Below are 26,059 nucleotides of genomic sequence, written 5' to 3' on the forward strand. Positions count from 1 at the left end.
ATGGCTATCGGCGAATGGCTGGCTGATTCAAACTCCTGCTGTAGCCAACTTCTGCAGAACGCACTCACATTAACGGGGCCAGGGGCGGGACGGGTGCGGTAAAGGGGGGGTGGGGGCGGCGGGAGAGGCTAGGGCGCAGCGGGGCTCGCCTGGTATTTCGATATTGCCAGAGTCGCGGCGGCCAGCGGGGCAGTCGGGGCGGAGGCCGGGACGACCGGGACCGAGACGGCCGGGATCCAGGGCCTCGGCCAGGGCCGTTGCCATCGGCGAGCACCCGCAGCTCCGCAGCACCCCGTCCCGCCTAACCGCCGGCGCCGGCGCCACGCCACTGCCAATGCATAGTTAGACCGCAGCGCAACGGAAACGCACACCAAGGGGGGACGGTGTTTGGCACGTCGTCATGCCCCCCCCCCCCCAACCAGGAAGCGGAAAGAAAACCGCCAATTAGTGAGACAAAACGAAAGAAGGGGAGGGGGCGGCGGTGGTTCGGCCGCACGCAGCGGGGAATAACATGTGGTTGTTGTGTGTGCACAGCGATGGGGAAATAGAGGCGGTGAGGGGGGGGGGGGGCTGCAATTACGTCCGCCGGATCGTGTCACCCCCTTTCCCCTTACGCCTCCCCGTTGAATTCACACTTGGCCTCGTGCCTATATGGTTGACGCAACGACAGGGGCAGGGCAGGCAGGGCAGGCGGGGACGCCGCGTTTCGAATTACACCTGGTGTGGTGGTCGTGTGGACGCGCCGGCCACGCCTTTCGGTCTGATTAAAATCAGCGAGCGCGACTGCCTGCAGCATCACGGGCGGGCACAGCAGCGGAGACACCGCTTCGAAAACACACCCGAGCGGTGGTCGTGTGGACGCGCCGGCCACGCCTTTCGGTCTGATTAAAATCAGCGAGCGCGACTGCCTGCAGCATCACCTGCCGGCCACACACACACGTACACACAGACACACACAGACACACACACACACACACACGAACGCGGTGCAGGCCTGATGGGCAGGCAACCGGCCGCCACACACGCACGCAGAGGCTTGGCACGCCTCTGTGTTTCATCCCGGCTTGGCGCACACGAATGGCGTGCATACCAGAGCCCCCCCCCCCCACCACCTCTAGTTCTCTCAACGCGATTGACACGCCCGGGATCGGAAAAACACACCCCGCCCTGCCTCACCGGAATGCCGCAAACGCGTCATTAATTGAGGGCGCCCTCCCTCTCTCCCCCCCTCTGATTTCGGACAGTGCGTACTCGCTCTGTCTCTCTCGCACCCCCACGGGAGAAAGAGGGAATCTCTCGCCGGCTGGCCCGGCAGCAGCAGAGCGAGCAGAGGAGCAACTCCGAGCGGGCGGAAAGGCTGAACGCAAGGCCGAGCGCTCTCAACCGATAACCGATAAATTCACGGTGGGTTAAAAACAAATAATTGGCATTTCCGCTTTGCCCCGCCCCGCCCCGCCCCGCCTTGGCACTCGCACGCACACGGCCCGGCTGGTCCCGCTTTGGTGCGACCAGGCGAGGCGTTCGCAAGCCCTTCCCGACAGATAACAGGCCGATAATTTGAATAAGAAGCGTTTCTTCACTTGAGAAAAAAAAGACGAAGACGAAAAAATAACTTTTAGAGAGGAAAAAAGGAGGGAAGATGAAAAAAAAGTTGGATGACATTGTTTGTGCGGATGAGAGAGTGGTTTTAAATGGAAGGGGGAGGGGCGGAAGGGGTGGAGGAGGTGGTTCAAGAGGTGGGGGTGGGGGGAAGGAGGTGCTGGATGCCGCAATCAGTAAAGTTGGCTCGCAATTAAAGTTGAGGTCGTGCTGGCCAGATCAGTCCGTTCAGCACGCTACACCCCCTCCCACTTCCCACTTCCCCCTCCCCGCCACGTTTGTCGTCCTCTCTGGGGCCGCATAACCTCCACTCTCTTAAGAAGTCTCTCTCTCTCTCTCTCTCTCCCTCACCTCTGCGGGACGCCCCACTGAGTGCGAGAGAGACAGAGCGACCAAACCGCAAATCGGAATCCTGCCGGACGGCTGCAGCGGTTCGAATCCTGCTCCATTACCCATTGACGGGCCCCAGCCAAGCAGCCAACTTTCCGCGGGGACGGGACGGACTTCCCTTGGCTCTGCTTTGTCCATTTAGTTACCCCTGCCCCACCTCCTTGCATACTTGGGCATTCGCTGTCTCTCTCGCTCTCAAGCGGCGGCCCGCGAGGGAGCGAGAGAGACAGAGCGACGAATAAGCCTCCTGGCCGTCCTCCTCGTCGATGCCAAAGGCAGTAAAACGAACGAATAAGAAATCGAAGGGCCGAGCCGGCGTCCGAGCCTGTTTTGTATTCCCGCCTGATTGCGACTCGTTTTTATTCCCACCATTCATTAAGGAAACAAAGGACGAGGACGAAGGACGACCCGGGGGGCTCCAGTCTTCGCAGTCTTCGTCGCCTCGACTCTCTTTAGTCACGCCTAGTCACTCGGGTTGCCAGACGACGCGGCGGGGCGGCGAGGCGGGGCGGTGAGGCGGTGAGGCCTCCGGGACCGATCGGCGGCCATCAGTGAGGGACTACCCCACGCCTTGCCGCCGCGGCCAGACGGACCTGTCGATACCCCGCGCGCGCGAGGAAGTCTGAACGGCTCTCGAAAAAATAAATGGGAAAATCCCACAAAGTGCGTTCCGCCCAAACGTCGGGAATTTCCGAAAAATAAAACAAATAACAAATTTGTACTGGGTGGTACACCTTTTTGCGTGGTGTATCCACAGACCCTTTTTTCCGACTGATATGGATTACGACTGACTCGACAGCAACGCGCTGGAATTCCTCCCCCAGCGTCACGACGTTCAGCATCGCGGCACATACTGCTGCCATCGCACCGCTCCAAGTTGCCACGGCAAATGTGTTTAATCTCACATTCACGCCCTTCCCGGCTCAAGTTTAGCCCTGTCGGCGCCCCCCCCCCCTCCCCGAGGACCCTCCACCACGCCGCGCCACCGCCGGGGCGAGCGAGCGAGACGAGGTTTGCCTTGATTTGGGCCGCGAGCGGCGAAACCGCTCTGCTCGACGTACTTGACGGCGGAGAGGGCCCGCCAGCAGGCTGCTTCCGAGCAGCGCCCCTGTCTCTCTGTCTCTCTCGCACCCCTGCGGGGAGCCCCGCGAGTGCGAGAGAGACAGCGCCATTCGCCCCGCCAGCCTTCCAATCGACGCGCTTCGCCGGGCCCCGCCAGACCCCATCACCTTCTCTTGAGTTAAATGTAAGCGGATCTGTAAGCCTACTTAGTGCACTACTCCGCCCCCCGCGGCCCCCGCGGCCCCCGCCAGGGACAGCAGGGGCTGTGGCGGCAGAGGACTCAGACCTCAGGACGGTAAGCAACAGCATGGCCCGAGACATTCCCGTAACTTACCGAACTAACTTTGCCGTACGTTAATCCCACCCCGATAACAGATATCAGGAACGGCATTAGCCCAAGGACGTTGGCGAATCACCAGGCGGCGTCACGGCTTATTGAAGACGAAACGAAATCTGTCGGTGAGCAACAACGAATATGCTGTGCAAGACCCTCGAAGACACTGCGCTGTAAACGTGGATGTCTTGATCCATTGGGCGCCACATGCCAGTCCAAAAACTGGCTCCAGTTTCTAGACCCATTCCCAAAGCAAAACGCCTTACTTTAGAAGAAAAAAGTGAAAAAAAAAATGAATAAGGCCATGGATGTAACTTTTGCGTGCCGATGCACAGCCAACTTGACTCCCCACAGCTGCAGCCCCTGCTCCTACACTTGTAGCTCTAACCGTTGACGCGATGTACACGATGGAGGAGTGGCGACAGATTTAGACGCCCCGGCCGCCGAGCGACGCCGAACTGTCGTTTGCTTCGTCGCTCCGTCTCTCTCGCACCCCTCCCCCGGGACCGGTTGCGCGACGGAGACGGAGCGACGAAGAAACGACTCGAGCAGTGTCCCGATGCGCTTGCCGGCTAATGAACGGGCCTCGGGGGAGCGCCTCGACAGTGCAGTGACTGATGGCGGAGGCCGACGTGGCGACGACACTGTCAGCGCCAGGCCGGGCCGAGGGCCAGGACGGAGAGGCCGAGACACACTGCGAGCTTCAAGCGCGCTCCGCCGCCACACGGGAAAGACGGAGGCAGGGCGAGGGCCCCTGCGCGAGGCAGCGTTCGGGCACGGCTGTGCGGCGGGCTGGCCTACCCTGGACTCCGCAGGCGCCCGCGAGCCGCAGGCCGCAGCCTTGAAGTATCTAGTGCGCCTACACTCTCCGTCCGTCGGACTCACCTCTCCCACCACTGCGAGAAGAAGGACACCTCGGTCCAGATGAACGTCATGTTGGGCAGCGCCTGCAGCTTGGACACCATGTTGTTGAGGATGTTGCGCGTCTTGAAGTGGAAGTAGCCCTCGTAGGTGAGCAGCCAGCCGGGGTCGTTGTGCGAGTGCGGCACCAGGATCACCTGCGAACACACAAAGAAAACAAGCTGTATTTCCGCTATGTTTCTCTCATTAAAGGGGGCCAATTTACCCCCCGCTACAGCTCTGGTCCCCGCCCCTCGTGCGGGGCCCTACTATTCCGCGCACCGCCACAGAGCCGCCGCCCCCGCCAATTCCTTCTCCGAGAAAAGAAAACCTACCGACAAAAAAAAATCGAAGCCGCGCTCAGCTCAGCCCTTTAAAACTTGCAGAGTTCCCTCGCGCAACTTGTCCCATCTTAAACTTGCGACGCTTAAAGACGGTTAAAAGGGAGGGAGGGGAGGGGGAGTAGAGACGGCAGCTTGTCCTTGTGATTCAGAGCGATGCCGTGTGCCGCTCCGAGACTTTGCCGCAACAAAAGGGGAGGGGAGGGGGGAGGAAGGGGGGTTGGAGGGGAGGGGGTGCTTACATGATACTTACACGCGCGAGTCGACGGAGAAATGAGAGTAATCCCACAAAGACGTGGGTACAGGAACGACGCCTAGACTTTTGAAAGGAGGAGGGGAGGGGAGGGGGAGGAGGGCCCTCCGTCCGCGCGCAGCACGGCAAAGCGCGAGTGCGGCGCGGAGGAAGGAAGAAATCATTGCTCTTGGCCAAGTTTGGAGCAGGTGGCACGGCCGGGGCACGCAGCCACGCCTCGCCACGCCTCGCCACGCGCCGCCCAGACAGCGACACAACACAAACACACGGCAATGACGCATGACAGTCGTAAACCACGGCGCTCCATTTTTCTTTCAAAGCCACTTTCTGGGCGATGCAAATCCTCCCGGACGTACAACGAGAGCGAATAAAGGCGGAGCCCGGCGGAGCCTCAGCCCCACAAAAGGGCCACCGCGGCGGGGCGGGGCGGGGCGGGGCGGGGCGGGGCGGGGCGGGCGGGCCGCGAAGCAGAGGTCCGACTTTGAGGCTCCTCCTGGCAGACCACGCGCACCCAGACCGCAGGGGACGAATCCGGTGTTCCGGGGGAAACGGAAACGGAAGCTGAATGCAGTCTCAGTCGCCTCGGCAGGCCCGCGAAACAAAACGATATGGTTTCGGCAGCAAACTAGCTTTTTGATTTCCAGTGTGGGTCCGGACCTTTTTCCGTGCAATTTGGACGAGCTCGTTATGAGCGAATACAAGGACCCTGCCGGGCGGCCGGGTGATGCCGACGAATCGTTTCGTCGCTCTGTCTCTCTCGCACTCACGGGGCGACCCGTAGGGCGCGTAAGGGTGCGAGAGAGACGGAGCGACGATTCGGACAGACGGCACAATGCAAACTGGTCACGCACGACTCCATCACGGCCGCGAATCCAATCAGGGCGCGTCACGGCGGACTAACGGCCGAAAAAAAGGACGAAAACATGCAAAAAGTCGCAGGAAAACAGCGTGAATAGTCAAACAAAGAGAGGGAAATAGGGTATGGAAACACGGGCGGAGATGGATAACGGAGTGCGGGGTACGAGACCGGCGGTGTCATGTGCGCGGAGACCGGCGGGGACCGGCGGGGACCGCGCGGACGCCGCGTCAGCCAGCACGCCGACATACCTGACGGCGCTGACATACCTGACGTCGGCGACGTCGCTGACGTTGCGTCTCGAGGCGCGTCCCGGCTTTCCTGAGCCCCAAGCCCCGAGCCCCGAGCGGCGGCACTGGTAGGGGCAAGGCCCCGGCCCTGCAGCGCAGTGGCAGAAAGCCCAGGGGCTCGGGGGCACAAGGCACGAGCCCGGGGACTGGGGACCGCTGGGGACCAGCGGGGCGACTCGTACATTCATACACAACACATGATTTATAAGAAGACGGCTCGGCTCTGGACGGCTGGGGCTTGACAAGAGGAAGTGCGGGGGAGCACATGAGAAAGAGAGAGAGGGAGAGAGAGAGAGAGAGAGAGAGAGAGAGAGAGAGAGAGAGAGAGAGAGAGAGAGAGAGAGAGAGAGATGGTCGTCATGAAACAGAGGGGTTCTGTTTGCCGCCGGGGCACAGTGCCCCAATCGAGTCGGCCTGGCCAGCGCCGGACATTACCCTTTAAGTATTCACGGTAAAAAAGGTACCTGGTTTTCCCAGGAGCCCTATGGCGAAGACATAGGCGGTTTCCAGGGGGTTCCTGGGAAAACCAGGAACCGTTTTTACCGTGTTCAGCCCAGCCACCCGGCCCGGCTGCCCGGCCGGCCTGGCTAGTGTCACGCCCGGTTTGATTTGACAGACGGGCCGGACGGACCTCGCAGCTCACGCCATGGCGGGCAGACAGCCAGACAAACAGTCATACACACTGACACACTGGGTATACAGGCCGAAGCAGACTTGGGTCAAGCCTGACGTCAGCGTTGATGAAAATAATTGAAACGTGGCAAAGAGGCTGCAGGCACGCTTTGTCGGCGGTGCTCTCGCCTCCTGTCAATTACGCCCAGGCACGCCACTCCTACCGCAAATTTCTTCATCATGAGTGAGTGCGCTTCGTACCCTCGATGACGTCACAAAAGGGACAACCATGATGCGAGTCACAAGAGCCGGCGGGAGGGCCCTTCTGGGGAGCGGAGTGCCCCACAGGGGGCGCTGTGTGGGAATGTCTGATGGACCTATTAGAGAGTTGAGTTGTATAAATAATTAAGAGCACCTACCCTGCCCTACCACACCGCCCCGCATCATTCACGCACACACCGACACACACCAACACACACAGCGTAGGAGAAGAGGAGGAGTGGGTGTGTCTTTCTGGCCGCAACACCGCGTTATTCCACGGACCGCGGATGCGGTTCAAGCCAGGCATGTCGGCCATTAGTGTAGTGTACCAGCGCGTACAGCGTTACAGTGTGCTGGCGGTGCAGCGTGGCAGGCGTGTGTCGGCAGGCCGCCATCAGCACTACTTCATCATCGCCGGCATTATTTGGCCGAGATTGGCTGGACGTGGAACCGAAACTTCGTCAGGGAGGCTCCCCGGCGGCCGACCGCCGCCGCCGCCGCCGCCACCGCCACGCCCCCGTCGACCGGCTGAGGCCCCCCGACGCCCTTGTCTCGAGATTACCCCGCGCACAACGGAAAGTTTCCGATATCGTGCGGAGAGGGCTCGGCGCCGCTCGGCGCGCTAAGCAAGATTGACGGGAAGGAGTCAAAAGTTGGACGATATTGCAGCACACGGCGGCCGCCAGGCTAACGCACCGCGCGTCCAAAAGGGAAGGCCTGCTTAGGTAGGTGGACGCACCTCGGGAATCTTTGTCCTTCAATCTGGAGCTTGCATCAACCACCAATTGTCTCCTCGTTCGCAGGGCCATTCTCGTCCCCTGTTTAAGGACTTGCACCTCGAAACGTGGGTCGAGAGAGTCGAATCCGAGTTGGACTGCCCTCCCTTCCGGCCCACTGCACTGCATCCCACTTTGTTTGGCAAAGCTTTGCCGGCGCGGTCATCGGTCCCGGACGGATTTTCCACCGCAAAAGCGACCCGCTGCCCGCCCTGCACGCACTGCGCTTTCGTTCCCAATCGGCCCATCAAAATGTTATCAATTATTCCGGACCTCGGCTGCCTTTGCCTGCCATTGCCTCTGCCTTTGCCACCGCGGCTGCTTTTTATGCGCGGCTCGCCTCTGCATACCAGATGAGTCTGCCATAGCGGTCACTCACTCATTACGCTCGCACACACACTCACACACACACACACACACACACACACACACACACACACAAGACAGACGAATCAGTGCACAGCCGTAGAGTCACACTCATACGCCACGCTCTCTCTCTCTCCCTCTCTCTCTCTCTCTCTCTCTCTCTCTCTCACACACACACACACACACACTCACACACGAGGGCAGAAACCGCCAAGCATGAGAAGCCGGCGGCGAGCTGACCCCCGAAACGCAATTTTATCCCTCCCTCCGGAAATTATTTTCCATTATATCGGGTACATGGGACGCATGTGCGCGCGCGGGGCGAGTGCGGGGGCGGCAGCGGTGCCGAAGAGAACGCCCCGCCCCGCCACCGCCACACAGAGGAGGACGCCGCGAGCGAGAAGCGGACGTTCAAACGCTTTTTGACTTCGCGAGTTGTGTAACGGAGTAGATAGTTTGTGGTCGAGACGCTTGGTGGTTTTTACAGTGCGCCTTTGCGGAGCGAAAAAAAGGAGGCGCTGCGGTGTTATCCTTTACGCCCTGCGTCGAGTTTACAGTATAAACGCGAGAGAGACGGAGAGAGAGAGAGAGGCGCGGGGGTCGCGAACGCGATGGAGCGAGAGAGGCAGTGGGAGGCGTCACCTTAATAAATGTTGCACGCTATTGCTTACCTATCAGGGGCAGGGGCGACAATGCCCCCCGCACGTCGCGCTGCATCGGCCTCATCATTTATTCGTTTGCAGCATGCTGCACTGCGGCACGGCTGGCCTATTCGGCTGCTATGAGCAACGGAGACAGCAGATTACCACGCGGCACAGGAAGAGAGGGAGAGAGAAAAAACGCCGCAACTCATGTATTGTTTTGTGCGAAACGCCGTCTTGCAATTCGTGTCACCTTGCCTGAGGAAAGGCAGGCAACTTGACTCGCGTCTTTTTGGGAGGAGTCAAGGTTGCATTCGGACTCGGCTGACCCTCTTCGGTGCTCAACTTGGGTTCCAAAGAGCCGCTGACGTCCGGAAAGTGGCATAAACTATGGACGGCGTCTTCCTGAAGTGCGGAGGGAGGTCGGCTGGCGGCTTCCATGAATAGTAACACCGGTGGCCTAGTGACGCGGATAGATGCAAAAAGGGAGCTGGCTTGTCCATTCCCACGGATCGATTCCGCGGACGACCGCCAGTCAGCATTACCGCAGGTTCGACCACAACTGACTCTCCAGGCTCGCTCCAGGTCGCGAAACAACAACAATAAACGCTGCCATTTGTTTCCGAACTTTGTCTGTCGCCGGCCGGCGTACCTGCCTGCAGGCGGCTGACCACGAGCGAGGAATCGAAGTGCTTGCCATCGATCATCTGCACCTGGCCCTAGCGAGCGTGTCGCGCAGCGCAGCGGGAACCGTGCAGGTGCTCGGTAAACTCTGACAGGCTAGTCCCGCCACTCGGCACCAACTTCAGCCCTCAGCCTGCCTTCAGTCTGCCTTCAGCCTGCCTTCAGCGCGCCCGAGCAGCAGGCGATGCATTGCCACATTAACTACTTCGGACAAACGCTGCGGGAGAAAAAGGGGGTGGGGGTGCCTCCTACGGCGCTGCCGTGAATCACGGTGTGTGTAATGAAGCCCGTTGAAAATAAATTGCAAAGTACTGGAGAGTTGCGTTTTGTTCGAAGCCCCGCCGGAAATTTCCGGAGGCTTAGTTTTTCAAAAAGAATCATACTTTACAGCCTACACAAAACTAAACAATTTGAGATTTCGGAATTTTCCGAAGACCGGAGGCAGCTTTTCATCCCAAATGTCTTTCAGCAATTATCAATTATTATTTTTCGACAGAACGAAACAACAACAAAACAAAACAAAAACAATAAGCAGGGGACGGGATGGATGATCGGGCCGCAGTCAGCCTCCTGCACTATCAGTGCCGGGGCGGCGCGGGGCTCGCGGCCAGGGGACGCCACAGGCATACCAAGCAGGGCCGGAACCAGCGCGAAGAATGGGGTGTCGATCAGCAGCACCGTGACGCGACAAAGGAAAATCACGTTTACGACTGACTCGACGTGGGAGTTTTACAGCAGAACGGAAACCTAGAGCTGCGCATTTTATAAATTTCTGTTCGGTTTTTCTCTCATTGTGGCCTTTGAAATTTTAATCGAGCGAAGGATTATTTCAATCAGATAAACGGACTTTATTTGTTGGTTTGTAAAAACAAAAAAAAAACATTTTTTTGGGGGTGCTGATAGGCGCTCGTTGGGGTGTGTCACACACTAGGGCCGGTGATGATTTAGAAACCAACAAAAAACGATTCCCCACGCGCCGCCTTAAATATGTATGAGGCAGAAAAGCGCTTTTTCAGAGTGCTTACCAAAAACGGACTCACGTCAGAGGAGAGAGAGAGAAACAAATAAAAAAGGAAAACCCGACGGGAAACTATCCGGACAAGTTTCACACGCTGTCCCACTCCATTGCCGCCCCCGCCATACATTCCCGGACGCAACTTTTTTCCCTCGGACAATTTCTCATATTCTCGGTGGCGCGGCGGTGGCGGCGGTTTGGCGGTGGTCATGCTGGACACCGGTCTCCCCGCCTCGCCGTGTCTCGCCTGGCCTTCTCTGGCCCTCCTGCCCGCGCGCACGAGCGGGGACGAGGAGGAACAGCAAAAATGGGCGCGACACTGCGTCACGCCAGCACTGCAAATAGTGGTGCCGCACCACGTGTGGCGTCTCACGCCCCCCCCCCCCCCCTTTCCCCCCGCGCGGTGGTCACAGCGACGACGGCCTCTGTAGTGCACCTCGAGCGACGGATCCGAAGGGGCGCTGATGACGCCGGCACGTAGGCGGCGCGTGATACACTCGCGACACATATCTCACATTCAGCGGAGAAAAACGGTACCGAACTACACCATCGTCAGGGAGGGTGAGGAGGGGGCAGAGGCAAAAAGGGCAGTATTTCCCCTTCAAATAGAGCGATGCCGACAAGGCGCGCAGCTGCGCGTTCGCCGAAGCGTTCGCCCACCCAAGGCCCGCCGGGTTGAAAATTGATAAGTAAGTGCGCAGTCATGGACGTCGGGGGGCTAAGGGAACAGCGCGTGCATAGTGACAATGCAAAACATGTTACACACCCTGCAGCCGATTTCATTTCCATTTCAGTTTTTTTCTCTAGCGACGGTTTGTGGAAACGGAGTGTAGCGGGCGGGGGGAACAGTGTAGGGTGCTCGGCAGAGACAAAGTCGCGGCGATTTGCTTACATGCCGAAGGCTGCCGATGGCTGCCGATGGGGTGGGGGATGTGCCCGACCGAGCACACTGGCGATCCCACTCATTCATATTCGGATTCATAGTGCGTGGGGGTGAGTGCGCCTTGGCAACGCCACCTATCCAACGCGGAGAAAAATGGTCCGCCGGGGCATGACTGGGCCAACAACCACGACACACGAGCAATTATCGAACAACCAACAACATAAAGGAGAGAGAGAGAGAGAGAGAGAGAGAGAGAGAGAGAGAGAGAGAGAGAGAGAGAGAGAGAGAGAGAGAGAGAGAGAGAGAGAGAGAGAGAGAGAGAGAGGATTCCGCGAGGGCACACCACGCAAGGACGCAGACTGATTCCGAACAGCGATTCTCTCTCAGACCCCTGCGGTGCGAGAGAGACAGAGAGAACGAGAGAGAGAGGAGGTCGGGATCGCTGCTCCCGGCGAACAAAGTGGGCGGGGCTGGCTTGAAAGCGCCACGCGGCGCCACGCTACAGCATAAAGCACACACGGGGGGATCCGTCACGCTCCCCTGTTCAGCCGTCTGTCACACACGAGCCCTTTCATCCGACCGCGTCCCTCCGTCCATCTTCAAGTCCTCCACGACGTCCTCCGCGACGTCCTTGGCGTCCTTCACGGCCCTTCATCCTCAGAAAGGGAGAGCCCCGCGGGGGCCCGCCGAGACCCGGCGAGACCCGCGGACCTGTCCGGGGGAAATCCCCTCCGCCGCGCGCACTCAAAATACGGATACACACGCCGCTCGCACCATCGCGTCCACCACCATGATGACCTCCCCCCCCCTCCTCCTCCTGCTCCTGCTCCTGCTCCTCCTTCTTCTTCTTCTTCTTCTTGGCAGACGAATGCTTCGTTCTTAACGCGAGTGCACCTCTCTCGAGCCAATAAGCGCCAAGTTGCCAATACAGCACAAGATTCCAGTGTTCGAAGATGCTGCTTCTTGCCGCTTCCACTATTGTTGTTGTTGTTGTTGTTGTTGTTGTTGTTGTTGGTGATTACATCGCGCGCGGGACAGCGTGGCTGGGTAGCCGCGGAGGAAGGCAGGCGCCATCCGCACGACAAACAGGCGCGAAGCACGGCACATCGCAAGGGGGGGGGGCGTGGGGGCGTCAAGCCGAGGCGTGACCGGGACCCATAAAATGGCTTCATTTGCGTAAGGGCGCCGCACCTCTATCTGTGCCGCCAACAAGTTTGATTGTCTATCTTGAGGGCGGCGAAAGCCGAGGCGAAACGCCAAGGCGGCGAAGGCAGCGACGCCCGGAAGGGAAGGGCCCTCCGAGAAGGAAAAGCGATTGGGTGCTCGCCGTGTCTGGCCCGCGTCACGAGTCAGAGAGAGAGAGAGAGAGAGAGAGAGAGAGAGAGAGAGAGAGAGAGAGAGAGAGACAGAGACTTGGTGACGGAACGTGACGGCAGCGTCACGCCGGCGGGGGCGGGGGCCCGAGGGGTTCCTCATTATTGGGACCCCTTCGGTCGTTAACAATAATTGCATCGCCTCGAGGTAAGAAAGCAAAAAAGTGGATTCGCAAGTCGAAAAAAAGAAGAGAGTGTTGTTGTGTGAACACTATGGCTTTGCACGAGGCTTTGCACCGCAGCAAGAAGAAACCGCTTCATGATGCATTCGGGGCGAGACGAGCGAAGCGATAAGTCATCTTCTTAGAACGCCCATCGAACGTAACTTGCCGCCGGCCGCGCCCAGGTCCGCCAACGCGACAGATTTACCGCCGCGCTTCCCCCCGCGTCGCGCCCCGCGTCCCCGCCGCAACAAACTGCTCTTCCAAAGTTGGTGCTCCTTGACGTGGCCGCGTCCGCCGCGTCCGCCGCGTCACGCAACGTCACGTGTGGCACGTCCAACCAGGGACATTGCACGCGCCATCTGGCGGCCGCCGCCGAAAACGCCTGCAGTCTGTCTCTCTCGCACTCACGGGGGGCGGCCCGTGAGGGGCGCGAGTGCGAGGGAGACGGAGCACTGTCGGGAGGCAGCCTGGCCGGGACCGCAAGGCACCGCCACGCCGGGGCAAGGGTGGCGGCCTGGCGGGGTGCGTGAGGCAACGGGAGCAACGCGAGCAAGGGGAGCAAGGCCGACGAGCCCCTGCCGCTCCACTGCGAGCAATACTCCTCGTGACACTGTAACAGTTTCACCGACCATTCCCGTGCCGCGTTTCGTCACTGTCTCTCTCGCACCCCCGCGCACAGTGGGCCAGAAGACCGGTGGAGGCGGCCAAAACTTCAGACGCGTTTTGAGCTCCAGACGGGGCGACGGAGGCATACGGTTCGGCCCGCAGCGCCACTCCAGTGCCGACTCCAGCCATGCGGCACGGCCGCTAAGCGTCGAAATAAAAACCGGCCAAAAGTTTTCGACAGATATAATGTGGCAGCCACTTGGAAATTATTCTTCGGCAACTTCGGCGAGCACCTCGTCAGACGTCAGGCCCCTGACGGGCCCGTCCGCCGCGGCCGCCCCAGCCTGGACGGCGCGGCCCTGAAGGCCTGCAAGGCCTGGAAGGCGAGGCGATGGGCGGCCCGGCGATGCGGCCGCCACCGCTCATCAGTTCTAGTGCATGCGGGAGGCGGAAGACAACTCCATCACTCCGAAATGGGAAATATAGCGGGGAGGGGGGAAAAGGGGGCGCGGCCGTAAACTCTACTTTGCCTTGATCGGTCGGGGCGGGTCGGGGCGCCATCAGGGAGGGCCGGGCCGAGAACAGCCGCGCGGGAAACTCGCAGCTACTCGCTGCGGCCGGCGAGGCGACGAGTTGGCGGGTACAAACGGGTGCGAGAAGGACAGAGCGAACAGGAACCAGCCTGCAGGTGTAGGGAGGCCGCGTTTCCGTCGTCGGGTCACTGACTGGACGCGAGCCCTCCGGTCCGCACCGCCATCAAGTCCGACTGGCCCATCTCCAGCAGGGCGGCCGGGCCGCGGCGAGGCCCACTACGAGACCCTTCCCCACCCCCGCCCCCGCCGCGGGCACCCCCACCCCACCGCAATCAGGGCCGGCCCGGCTACGCCCGGCTGCAGGCGCTACCCGAGCTTTACGAGCAATAACACATCGAGAAAGCACATGATGAATCGTGGCGGCCGTTGAGGCCGACGCCGCCGGTGCACCGTCGGGAAAGGGTTGCAAAAAAACGCAGCACGGCACCCCGCAGGCCCTACTCACGCAGCCATAGTTAGAGCTCTCGTACAAAAAGTTCACCAGCACAAAAAAAAACCTGAAACGTCTAGTACGAAATTCGTTCAAAAACATTGAGCGTGTACCTGGGAAGCATGACAGCGCGTCGGCGTGGCGGTCGAGCCAGAGACCCCTGCGACGCTGTACAAAAGGCGACACGGCACAGCCCGGCACGGCCCCGGACTGCGGGTCGTCTGGACAGGACATCCTTGTTCCGGAACGAGCTCTGTTTATCCTTCATTAGCTCGGCTTTGTGCGTGCCATCGGCCGAGCGCGTGCCGCGCCGCCGCCCCGCGCCGCGGAAGCAGATTACACACAGAAACTCGTTCCGCCCGCACCGAGGCCCCCCCCCCCCCCCCCCATCCTGCCAGGCCGGCCGCCTCCCCTCTTCTCCCTCATTTTCGTCACCGGGTCGTCGCAGGGGCCCGGCCGGCCTGCCTTTGTAGCGTAGCGCCCCACCGGGGACCCGCCTAGAATGCCCCCCGCCTCGCCCGCCTCGCCCGCCTCGCCCGCCTCGCCCCGCCTAGTGGGGACTAAATTAACAATCAGGGAGGGAAGAAGCCTCTGGACAGCGGTGCGGCACGGCGCGGCACGGTGCGGCGCGGTGCGGCACGGCGATGGGACAGGTGTCGTGTAGTGTCTGGCCGACGGCACGGCACGGCATTGGTGTGACGGGTCCAGCCAAAAATTAAGTTCGAACAAAAAAGGGCCCTGCTTCAAAATTGACCGGTCCGCTCCACTTTTGTATCATATCGTACCCGTACCTTGCACGCAGAGCAGATTGCGCTTTAATTTTTCAAACATTTAAAACAAACAGGAAAACTTTTTCACGACAAAAACAAAAACACTCAACTTCAAGAGAGCCATTTTTGAAAAACATAAACGAAAAGTTGACCCCGACGTCGCGTTATATGATGCGGGGCCCACCCGCTTCAAGCGAGAACACGCGGAGCGCGGCAAGGAACAAAAAAAAAACAAGAAAAAACCAAGTGGACTTTGCGAGAGCGTAGTAAAAGTGTGAGCGTGCGAGGGAGATGGAATGAGACGACCGGGCCCTGTCTGTATTCCGTGGAAGCGCGGACGAGGAATGAGTCTTGTGGGGAACATTCGGCCCCAAACGGGGCGTGGCGTGGCGGGGTGGGGTGGGGTGGGGCGGGGCGTCGCAAGCGCGGGGCGCAGCCGAGCGTAGCGGCGCACAGTGGGGCAGAAGGCCTGTTTCGACGGACGTCCAAAGAGACCTACTATGTCCCACCGTGCTGCCGTCGGGGAGACGGGACGGGGCGATTAAGCTCGGCGTGGTCATGCACGCCCTTATCAGTCATTAAGTCGCCCCGCCCCGCCCCGCCCCGCGCCAAGCTGTGCGTGATACACCTAACGAGCCCAATTTGCCCCCCAGGCTCTACTGCCTGCACTCACTGGCTGCCGCGGGGCGGCCAGGAAATCAACAGTGACAGGGGCGCCCCGGCGGCGTGGCGCGCGCCTGCCGGGTAGGCGACCAGAGCGCGCACGTGTTCGGCGGGTCGGCCCACCGCGCACGGCGCTCGGCGGGGCTCCGAAGCGCCTGCCGGGTAGGCCATCCTCTTGCACGCGTGTTCCGCGGGACGGCCCACCGCGCACGGCGCTCCCCGGCCTCCGCGTTCACAGTGCCTCCCCGTCGACGCGACCTTGGTCCTCCGCTCCGCCAACCTCGGCTTCAGATTGACCCAGCAGCGCCCCGCGCCCCAGCTGGCCCAAGGCGTGCCCCGCCCCGCCCCGCCCCGCCCCGCCCCGCCCCAGGCCGTTCGGGCTACGCTCCGTAAATTCACAGACTCGCCTAGTAGGCTGATAACGGCCGTAGCGCGGGAACGTGATGCAGATGGCCGGTAAATCTCGACTGGGGCCGCGAGAGCAAATGTGGGACAGTACACGCTGCAAGAGTGGTGCAACAAGCAGTGAGCCTAGGGAGTAAACATCGATGGTTCGAGCAGACTAATGCACGAAGGGCAGACGACGGGACGGACTGCCGTGCTGAGACACAAAGGGAATACAAAAAGACGTTACTGCGTTAGACGCAGACCCAGGGTGTGGAGGGGGGGGGGGGAGATGCGGGCACACGGTCGTCATCCCAGCCAGCACAAAGTATCCCCCGGAACGCCGTCCAGACGGAGCCCAGATCACGTCCCGGTCCCCCTTTCCTTCTACTTGTATATGCGGACCCGCTCCTGCCGGCCCACCACCACGGCTCACCACGGCTCACCACGGCCCACCACAGAACGCTGCGATCCACCACGGCCCACCACGGCCCACCCGCCTTCTCGCTTTCTCCCACAGCGCCGGGATACGACTTAATAAGGATTTCGATTTCGATTCTCTGAGGCCGCATTGATTTCCCGGCGACGCGGAACGCGGAAGGAGAGGAAGATGGGGAAAAAAAGATGGGATGGTTGCGGGGAAATACGATTAGGTACCTGTTCGCAAAAAAGAGGCGGGAATACTTTAAGATATATCAAACTCAAACAAATCCAGAAAAATTGAAAAAAAATGGAAAATGCGTTACAGATTATTTCCTTACTGGCTTGGTCTGCTCAGTAAGAAGCTGAATGTCAGTCACACGCCAATACCATGTGAGGTCACGCAAGGAAAATAAAAGTGGTCTCCCTCCCTCCCTGCCCCCCCCCCCCCCTCTCCCTCCCTCCCCTCCCCAGCCCGCGAGCGGGACAGGAGCCGCCGCCACCCGAGCGGCCGGGAGAGAAAACTGGCAAAATTGCCCGGCAAAAAAGAGCTAGAGAAAGAGAAATATCTAAAAGCACGAACGGCGGGCACGCCGGCGAAAAAGATTAAGGTTTGAAACAAACCGACGCGTGACACGGGGTGGCGCGCCTTCTCACACATGCTGCATACGGCAGGGCGCGCACATTTCTCCTGTTTCGGGCTCACGCTCGCACGGACGTGTACTCTCTCTCTCTCTCTCTCTCTCTCTCTCTCTCTCTCTAGCACACGAGCACACGCGCAGCATGGTGGAGGAAATTTGAGCAACGACGAGTTAGTTGTTCGGTCGACCCATTAAACAGCGCAGAAGAGAAGGAGAAGAAGAAGCAGTAAAAGAAGAGGCTCGCGAGGTACGGCGGAAAACAATTATTTTTAATACATGAAGATTGCAACATTTTCCTAAACAAGTTGCTAAAGTGGACAAACTGGCCCACGCGGCGTCAAGCGCCAGCCAATTACGGCGAGTAATATAAATTAAAACGGCAAGACGGCGGTGGGGGGGTGGGGGAGACGGAAGAATTGCGTCCGGAAGGCTCGGCGAAGGTACATTAAAAGGGCCGGAATAAAGCGGTGAGGTTTGCGCATCCTCTCGGGACAAAAGCGGCAGACTGATTCCGAGAGCGTCGCGCCGTCGATCCCACAGGGGGTGCACCCGCCCCGCGTACGTGGGTGCGAGAGAGACAGAGCGGCGAAATTAACGACACTCTCGGTCGCTGCCGCGCTGCCGCATGCACGCCGAGCGAAGCGACGCGGGGAGTTTAGGGAGAAAAGAAATAGCGGAGGGGCGATTAGGAAGCGGGGAAGTAATCAGGACGAGTGCGGCGAGGCCGGGACGGCTGGGACGCCGGCCGCGACTCGAACCGAGTAAATGCACCTTGTTTGTGTAAAGCGCTCGCCGCCGGGGCGCTGGCGAAGTCCAGGGGAAGTCCCGGGGAAGTCCAGGGCCAGGGGAGTCCAGGGAAGGCCCACCACCCCGTCCCGACCAATTACTTGCACGATCGGGGGAGCAGGCCAGTGCCAGGAAATTGCCGTTTTGCGGCGGTTCGAGAAACTCGTCAATCACCACAGGGGAGGGGGAAGGGGGGGGGGAAGCCTTTTCAAGAAAAGCTACGACGACTCACCCTGCAGGGTGCGGGCGGGCCGACTGCAGTAAGACCTGTTTAGGCGGGGCGGACAAGTCACTGATCACGGCTTCAACGTCCTCAAGTGGGACTCCAATCAAACACACGGCAGCGCCAATGGATAAAGTTTCCAACGAGGAACCCGTTGGTACACACCGAGCCATATGCGGCTTCGGTGTTTGAACACACCCGGCGTTGGAGATTCAGGGGGAGCGGGGGGCAGATGTGACGGCCAATGCGGGAGCGGCAGGTCAGTGAGGGGTAGCGCTGCTGGTGCCGGAGGGGCGGAGGCAGTTCGAAGGCAGAGGTGACGCATGTTCGATAGCGAGCAACGCCAAGGCTGTATCGGGAACGTGGAAGCAGGCAGCACGTGGGGCGCGCAGGTGTGCCTGTGTGTGTGTGCGTCATTACATTGTGCGCGTCTGTCTGTGTGGGTGTGTGTCATCCTCCGTGTGTCTGTCTACCTGCCTTCCTGTCTGCGCGTCCTCGGCGAGATGCAGGACTGCAGACGCACAGGCCGTCCCGGGCCAATTTCCGGAAGGACAATCCGCCATTTATTTCCCATTTCCGGTCGGGACTGCGCGATACTGTCAGCGCCGAGAAGGATGAGGCTCACATGGATTTCTGCTCAACGCCGAGGCCCCCCCTGCCGCCGCCTTTTCCGTATTGGCTGCCCAAATCAAATCATGGCGGAGGAGATTCGCAGGACAATAAGATCCGAGGCTCAGACCCCCCCCCTCCCCCTTTCTCACCCTCCTCTCTCCCTCTTTGTCATTGACGGAATACGCCGTGGGACACGCGCGGCGTACACACACCGTCGAGAAAATACATTTATCACACCATTTTTATTTCTTTTTTCCGGAGCCGGAGAGCGCTTGGAAGCTTGGAGGCAAGAGAAGTCATCCCCGGTTCTCACGACGGGACATCCTCATTCATATTGAATGTTGGCGCAGCTGGCGGACTGGACGCCGGACAAGTCCTTCGGCCGAGCCAGCCTTCGGGTCGACTTCGGGTCGACTTCGGGTCGGCTTCGGGGAACTGGCGTGGCGGGGCCTCTGACCTCCTCCTGGCAGAGTGCAACATGAAATAAACGAAGCGTACGTTGAGTAGTTTTCGGTGCTGGCGCCGTCCAGCGCAAATTGAAAGCGAGGTGGGTCCTCAGCAGGCAGACAGACAGACAGACTACAGGACAGGCGGACGGGCAGGCGGACAGACAGGCAGACAGAGAGCAGACATGTCACAACGCCAGCCTCTTCGGGCCAAATGTCAAGAAGGGGAGCGGGGGCTTACAAAGGGGCTTAAATGTCAATACATCGATGGGTGTGTCAGGTGGGGTAGGGGCCTTATGGGCCGCGCTAAATTGAACCGGGCAGAAGTGCAGCGAGGGAGGGTCGCGGAGGAAATCACACTCGGAAAAACTTGCCCCAGTTATTCCTCCCCGAAAAAAAAGAAAAACATCATAAAATACGAAACTTCTTTCCTGCCCTAACCCGCACGCGGAAAAATTACTATGAGTAATTCATTTCCAACTTTCCAACATCAAGACGGAATCTCACTTTTATGAGGGTGGAGTTAGCCAGGGCTGGTGAAAGGAGCAAGCCATAGGCCGGAGAACGCAAGGTGCAAAAGCAAACCCCCCTCCCCCCCTTCCCCTCAGCAGCCCGAAATCGCGTCCCCGCTGCGTGATAAACTCTACGTAAAATTCCGGTTAGCATGGGAATTTATGGTAAGCGGGCCGCGGGAATGGTGGCACCACTGGCGTGGCGGCACAGAGAGGCATTGTGGCGTGAAGCGGTTCGGCGGACTCTGAAAATGATGCAGCCGGAAATCGGAACGGCCCGGACGGCCCGAACGGCCGGAGAGGTGCTTAGAGGGGGCCGAGGCCGCAGGCCGGGACACTAAAAGTCCACAAGGAGGGTGACAATTTTTAATTTTTTTTTTTGTCGTTTTCGGCTCCTTTACCAGTCAATTGACAGACGGAGGATATTGAGTGTTTTTTTTTAAGTTTTTGTTGAGTTGGGCTCCTACTTCAAACTATAGACAGACAGGCACTGACCAAGTGACAGGCAGACAGACAGACAGACAGACAGACAGACAGACTGACTGATCTGCCTCGGCGAGAGAGCGAAAGGAAGGAGGAGTGTGAGAGAAAGAGGTGTGCGAAACGGGATCCTACTCTTTTGAATGAAAACGAAAAAAAAGGGGGTCTAAAAAAAAATAAAAGTGAAGTGAAAAAGAAATTGACGCGGGAAAATGGCGTTTCCACAGGCGCCTGTCAATGGCGTAAATCATGTGCCATTGACGGAGCGGAACATGCGAGACCGACGCCCCTATGAGCGTCGCGACGCCGGCGACGCCACACTCGTCGCGTTCAATTTGGGCGCCAGAGTGGGGTGCACCGCCAAAGAAAAGTGCAAACCAAACATCGCACTTTTTTTTAGCGGCAGCAAACTTTTTTTTTTTGTTCAATCTACAATCAGATGTGTCGAACGAATTCCTCGCTCTCTCGCGATCCGCATCGGCCGGCAGCATTGCTGTGCGGCTTCCAAGAACCACACCTCGGCTGAACGGAGCCAAAACTTCTCAGAAGCACCCGTGAGCCGTTGGACGTGAACAGGGCGCGCCTGTACTTCCCTGCTTCGAGCCCCTCACCCCCAAGGCCCTCCACACACACACACACACACACACACACACACACACACACACACACACACACACAAAGAGGTCGATCTGCTTCTTGCCCACACCAGTCCCACGCCCTCTTTCCCTCGGCCGCTCGGATAACACAATGGTCGTGCTCAACCTCAATTAGTTTCAATGGGCGCCAGGAATCTCGCCGATGAATGGGTTAGATAAAAAAGCCCGTCTACGTCGGCCTGGCCGGGCGGGGCGGGGCCTCTACCCCCGTGTCGTCGCCTGCCATTCTTATATCCATTCCAGGCCCGGCAGACACTCCAGCAAGCCCCCCACGGCCCGACCGCACGAGAGCGGGTCGACGCCGCTCGGCCGCGGCACCGACTTCGATTATGAGCGGCTTTTCGGATGTCAACATTCATGAAAGTGCTTGTAACGAATTGCAGAAAGGTGTGGGCACACAGGCATCAAGTCCGGTGACGAAAACGTCCAAGGCAGCACCGCGAAGATTTGACGAGCGTGCCGCTGAGAGGGTCACCACTGCAAAGAAAACTCGTAGCGCGAAAAGGGGGAAGGATGAAAAAAAATATGTCAGGTGAAGATTACTTGGCTGACACCCACGGGCACCCCCCGACGGCGGCGGCGGGCGGCGGCGGGCGGCCAGATAGGCATCAAATTAGGACTGATGCGTGCGGGGAGGTGACAGCTTCATTTCCTTCCCTTTCACCTAACTCACCGCGGCACCGCGCCACCGCGCCACTGTCCCAATGACGTCATCGCAGTCTGCATGGGGCCAGCCAGGGGAGGCGGCCATAAATTTGAATGTTTGGAGGGTACCGTCAGGTTTTTTTGTTCGCTTGTGAAAGTTTTACTCTGCACCAAAAAAAAACAAGTTTAACGGTTCGAGTAAAAAATTGAATCTTATGGAAGAATCCATAGAGTACTGCCTTGCAGTTAGAACTAAGAAATTCAACCAAATCGTAGTCGATTTGCCTTGATTTCTTCCTTGGGGCGTGCTCAGGTCGGCGACGACGCCCGATGGCGTCCGGGCTCGCGCCCAGCACCGCGTCCCACAAAGAACGAAAGCGGCGCGGAGCCCTCACCGGGGCCAGCTCGCGTTTGTCCGCTCACTCGGCGAGATTATGAAGAGATCCGCCCCCTTTTCATTAACTTCCCTGCGTCCTGGCCGCCGCCCTGGCCGCCGTCCGGGCCGACCTCGCCGCAGAGCAATATCCCCTCCCACTTTCGGAATACAAATTTGGACCGCCAAATTCCCTCTCCCCGTGGAATACGTCAAGCGACTTCCTTCTCGTCCATTCCCCTTATTTCGGCCCTTGTTTCGGAGAGCTGCCGTCACTTCCCTACCTCCTCGCGGCGGCCGCGCGGCCTTGGCGCGGCCCTGGCGCGGCCTTGGGGCGATGCAAGTCAAATGCAATCACGGGGATGGGCAGGTATGCGGAGCGCGGCAGGGCGGCGCCCCGCCAGTCCAACACGGCGTCCGGCAAAGCGGCGTGGATCCAATAAGCCGCCGGCCCGCGGCCCGCAGACGTAATATGGGCGCAAACAGGGGGAGGTACCGCGCGACAGCGAGAAGTACACTCAAGTGAGTTCACTTCGGAAATTTGGCAACAGGGCGACGCGTCCACCCCTGTCTGCCCGCAGCATTGTGAAATTTATAAGACAAAATAAAATGGCCGGGCCTGTGCGTCGGCGTGGCCCTTGTTTCCGGGACGCACTGCGCCACTGCATTATGCACTCGGGGCGGCACGTCAAGACGTCTACGCTCCGCGCTGCTCCGCGCGCGCCGACGTCATCGGGACAATGGAGACGCTTCTGAGCCTCCCTGCCCTCGCCGAGGCCCTCGCCGAGCCCAGCACCGCGCGCAACGCGCTGCCGCCCCCCGGGACCTTTCTCCTCGCTGGAACCGTAAAGCAGGGCGAGATTATGGCGGGCGGCCCCTTCCCCCTCCCCCTCTCAGGGCCAAACAAAAGTGAGCAGGCCGGCCGGCGGCTGCAAAATGCCTGCTGCCGCTGGACACTGGAAGTGGCGCCCGCCCCGCCCCGCCCCGCCCCGCCACGCCCGCGCGCTCCCCGAAACGGACCAGCGCGCCGTCATGTCGCCTCCTCCATGCAGTCCTTGTTGTTGCGGGTGCTGCCCTTCTTTTCCGGTCGGCCTCATGCATAGCAAGCAGCACGCGCGCGCGCGCGCACACACACACACACACACACACACACACACACACACACACACACACACACAACACACACACACACACGAGCGGGCCCTCCGCGTCAACGCGTCCGCCGTGATGTGTTCAAACAGATGCTCTTGTTGTGCTCGTATACGGCGCCGCGGTCGTCGGGTCACCGCGTTGTCGCCGCGCGGGGTCCTCCGGGTCCCCCGGGCCCGGGCCGTTGGCAGTGGCGTGGCTTGTCCCTGGAGGGGCCTGGAGGGGCCTGGAGGGGCCTGGAGGGGCCTGGAGGGGCATGCCGCGCGGGGCGTCGCTCGGTCCGGGCGGCGCGCGCGGACTCTCGGGGCTGAGGGTGTCCCCAGGGCGTCCCCAGGGGCTGTTCGGCCGTTCGGGCACCGCGACGCGTCGCGTCGACTGCGTCCGGCAAGCCGCGACCCCTTGAGAGGGGCCAGCCCTTCGGCCAGCCCTTCGGCCAGCCCTTCGGCCAGCCCTGGGGCCGGCCGGCCGAACGCCGTTCCAGAAGGGACGGCCGAACGGGCGCCCCGGCGAATCAAACCCGATGGGGCGGCGAGGCGAGGCGAGAGGGCCGCCGGCCAAACCTCCGCATTCCCGACATGAAATAAAAACAAGCGGAGGCAAAAGCGGCTTTGGCCTGTCAAAACGTCCTCCAGCTGACCTCACGGCCTGGCCCCGCCTCCTGCATCCCCGGACCGTCGCTGTCGCTGGCGTCACGGCGGATTTATTAAATGGGAGGCGGGCGAGGCAGCGGCCACCACCTGCCCGGCCAGGCGGCAGGGCTGCGGAGCCGCGCAAGGTGTGGCAAGGTGTGGCACGGTGTGGCAGCACCAACCTTGCACCCGCCTCACCAGCGGCCCGACCCAAGGCGTCTCCCGGCGACCACTGTTGCCTGCCATTGCTGTAGTTCAATTTTAAAAAAATTGCTCGCGCCTTGTGGCCCAAGCCTCTATCTAGCACGCTGCGAAAACGGGAAACGGTCAGGTTTGGTTTCCGCCGTTCGGCCTCGCCGTCTGGCCCCGTCGTCTCAGTCAGGGCGCGCGGCACACTGGCGAAAGGCGAAAGGGACACGACAGGAGCGCCAACACGCCCCGTTTCCATCACGAAATAGCTGGCCTTTCCAATAAGGTGGAGGTGCCGACGCGCGACGTGACCCAGCAGCTCCTCTTTCTGATACTGCGCCGCTTCCCCCCTCACACACGCACGCACACACACAAACACACACACACAGCCCCCTCACGCATGGACAATCTAATTAGAATTGCAAGCACGCCAGCCAAGCGGAAAGGGGCGTCTCTGTGGCCGCCGCCCTGCCGCCGCCGTCCTGCCGCCTAGCAGAGGGCCTCGCCTCATCTCGGCGCCCCGTCTCTCTCGCACCCCTGCGGCACCCCTGCGGTGCGAGAGAGACGGAGGGACGACGAGACGGCCTTTCGGAGCGAGCCGCCACGCCACCACGGCCTAAAGGGTGCGAATGAGAGCGAGCGAGCGAGCGATCGCACGGCGCCAATATACCGGCAAAGGTCAAACCAGGTGCCCCCCTCCCCCCTCATTTATGTATATATACGACGCACGTGTCGTCGGGGCCCTTCTGCTCTCTCTCTCTCTCTCTCTCTCTCTCTCTCTCTCTCTCTCTCTCTCTCTCTCTCTCTCTCTCTCTCTCTCTCTCTCTCTCTCTCTCTCTCCAGGCGACGCGCGCGGGAAATTTAAAATCACGGCCCCGCGCGCGCGGCGCTCGTCCCGAAAATTGGGCGCGGCGCCGATGTAAGTCTAAACGGCGGGCAAATTACTCGAGCGAGCGCGGCGCGCCGCGCGGCGTCCTTCTCCAGCAAGAAATAAAATTAGAAGAGCGAAATTCTCCGCGGCGCGCGGACAAAAGGAGCGCCGCTTCCGCGCGAGGCGAGGGCCGTTCGCGTTTTGGCGGGATTCTCTCTGCGGAACGCGAAAGTCCGCCGTCCGCTGTCCGCGCTCCGGAGGTCGAGGTACCCCCAGCGCGGATCCGCAGGGGAACGGACGGACAATTGAACCGCCCTCGGCCGCGGATAGCCGCCTGAAAGGTAGACAAAAAGCCAGACTTCACCCCTGCAGGGAGAAAGTACTACTTTGCCCCGCCCCACAGTGGACCGGAAGACCGGTGGAGGTGGGCGAAACTCTAGACGCGTTTTGAGCTTTAGCGTCGCTAAACAGGCCTCGAACCGAACGAGTGACCCCACCAATGGATTCCTCGTTCGGAGAGCAATCCATTGGTGGGGTCACACGTTCGGTTCGAGTCCCGTTTAGCGACTCTGGAGCTGAAAACGCGTCTAGAGTTTCGGCCGCCTCCACCGGTCTTCTGGCCCACTGTGCCCCGCGCGCCCGCCCGCTCGACCGACCGGATATCAACGCCATCCCCAGCGGTCCGTGCGCCGCGCGCAGATAACCTGCTCCGCACAGGTTTCGGGGAAGCACGGCCAGGCAGCGCGGCAGCGCGGCGGGTTGCCAACATTCGCGCAGCGAGAAGAGAAAACGAAATATCGGGTCGGTGCGAGAGGAACGAGAAACAAGCGACGCGGCGCCCGGGACACGTTTGCGCCGATCCGCTTTTAATAATCAATCCAATAAGCAAAGTCTCCCTTAAAAAAAAAACAACAACAACAAAAACGAAATGGAGAATAAACTAGAGAAACACAATGGTTGTCGCTCGGATGCGCGCGGATGGCGCGCCGTCCCAACGCCGTTCCACCCGTTGGGATAAGAAGCATGAAATCGGCGCGCTGCGTGTTTGCTCAACATTTTAAATGAAACGTGACCGAGAGCTCGCGCACGCGGGTCGCCGTGCCCTGCCGTGCCGTGCCGTGCCGTGCCGCGCCGTGCCGACGCGGATAATGATGCTGACTTTTGTTTGCCGTCATGCAAAT

The 26,059-nt window shown here is 60.1% G+C and overlaps 1 protein-coding gene across 1 annotated transcript in view; it reads right to left on the reverse strand.

Annotated features, from left to right (window-relative positions):
* The window catches only part of LOC117643933 (alpha-mannosidase 2x), a 113,338-nt gene that overhangs the window by 10,603 nt on the left and 76,676 nt on the right, over window positions 1–26,059 (reverse strand). Inside the window, exon 3 of the mRNA XM_034383119.1 lies at window positions 4,271–4,443. Within this exon, the coding sequence (XP_034239010.1) occupies window positions 4,271–4,443 (173 nt within the window). The remainder of the gene's footprint in view (window positions 1–4,270; window positions 4,444–26,059) is intronic.

The sequence above is a fragment of the Thrips palmi genome, unplaced genomic scaffold (genome assembly GCF_012932325.1).
Source record: "Thrips palmi isolate BJ-2018 unplaced genomic scaffold, TpBJ-2018v1 HiC_scaffold_17, whole genome shotgun sequence".
NCBI classification, from domain to species: domain Eukaryota; kingdom Metazoa; phylum Arthropoda; class Insecta; order Thysanoptera; family Thripidae; genus Thrips; species Thrips palmi.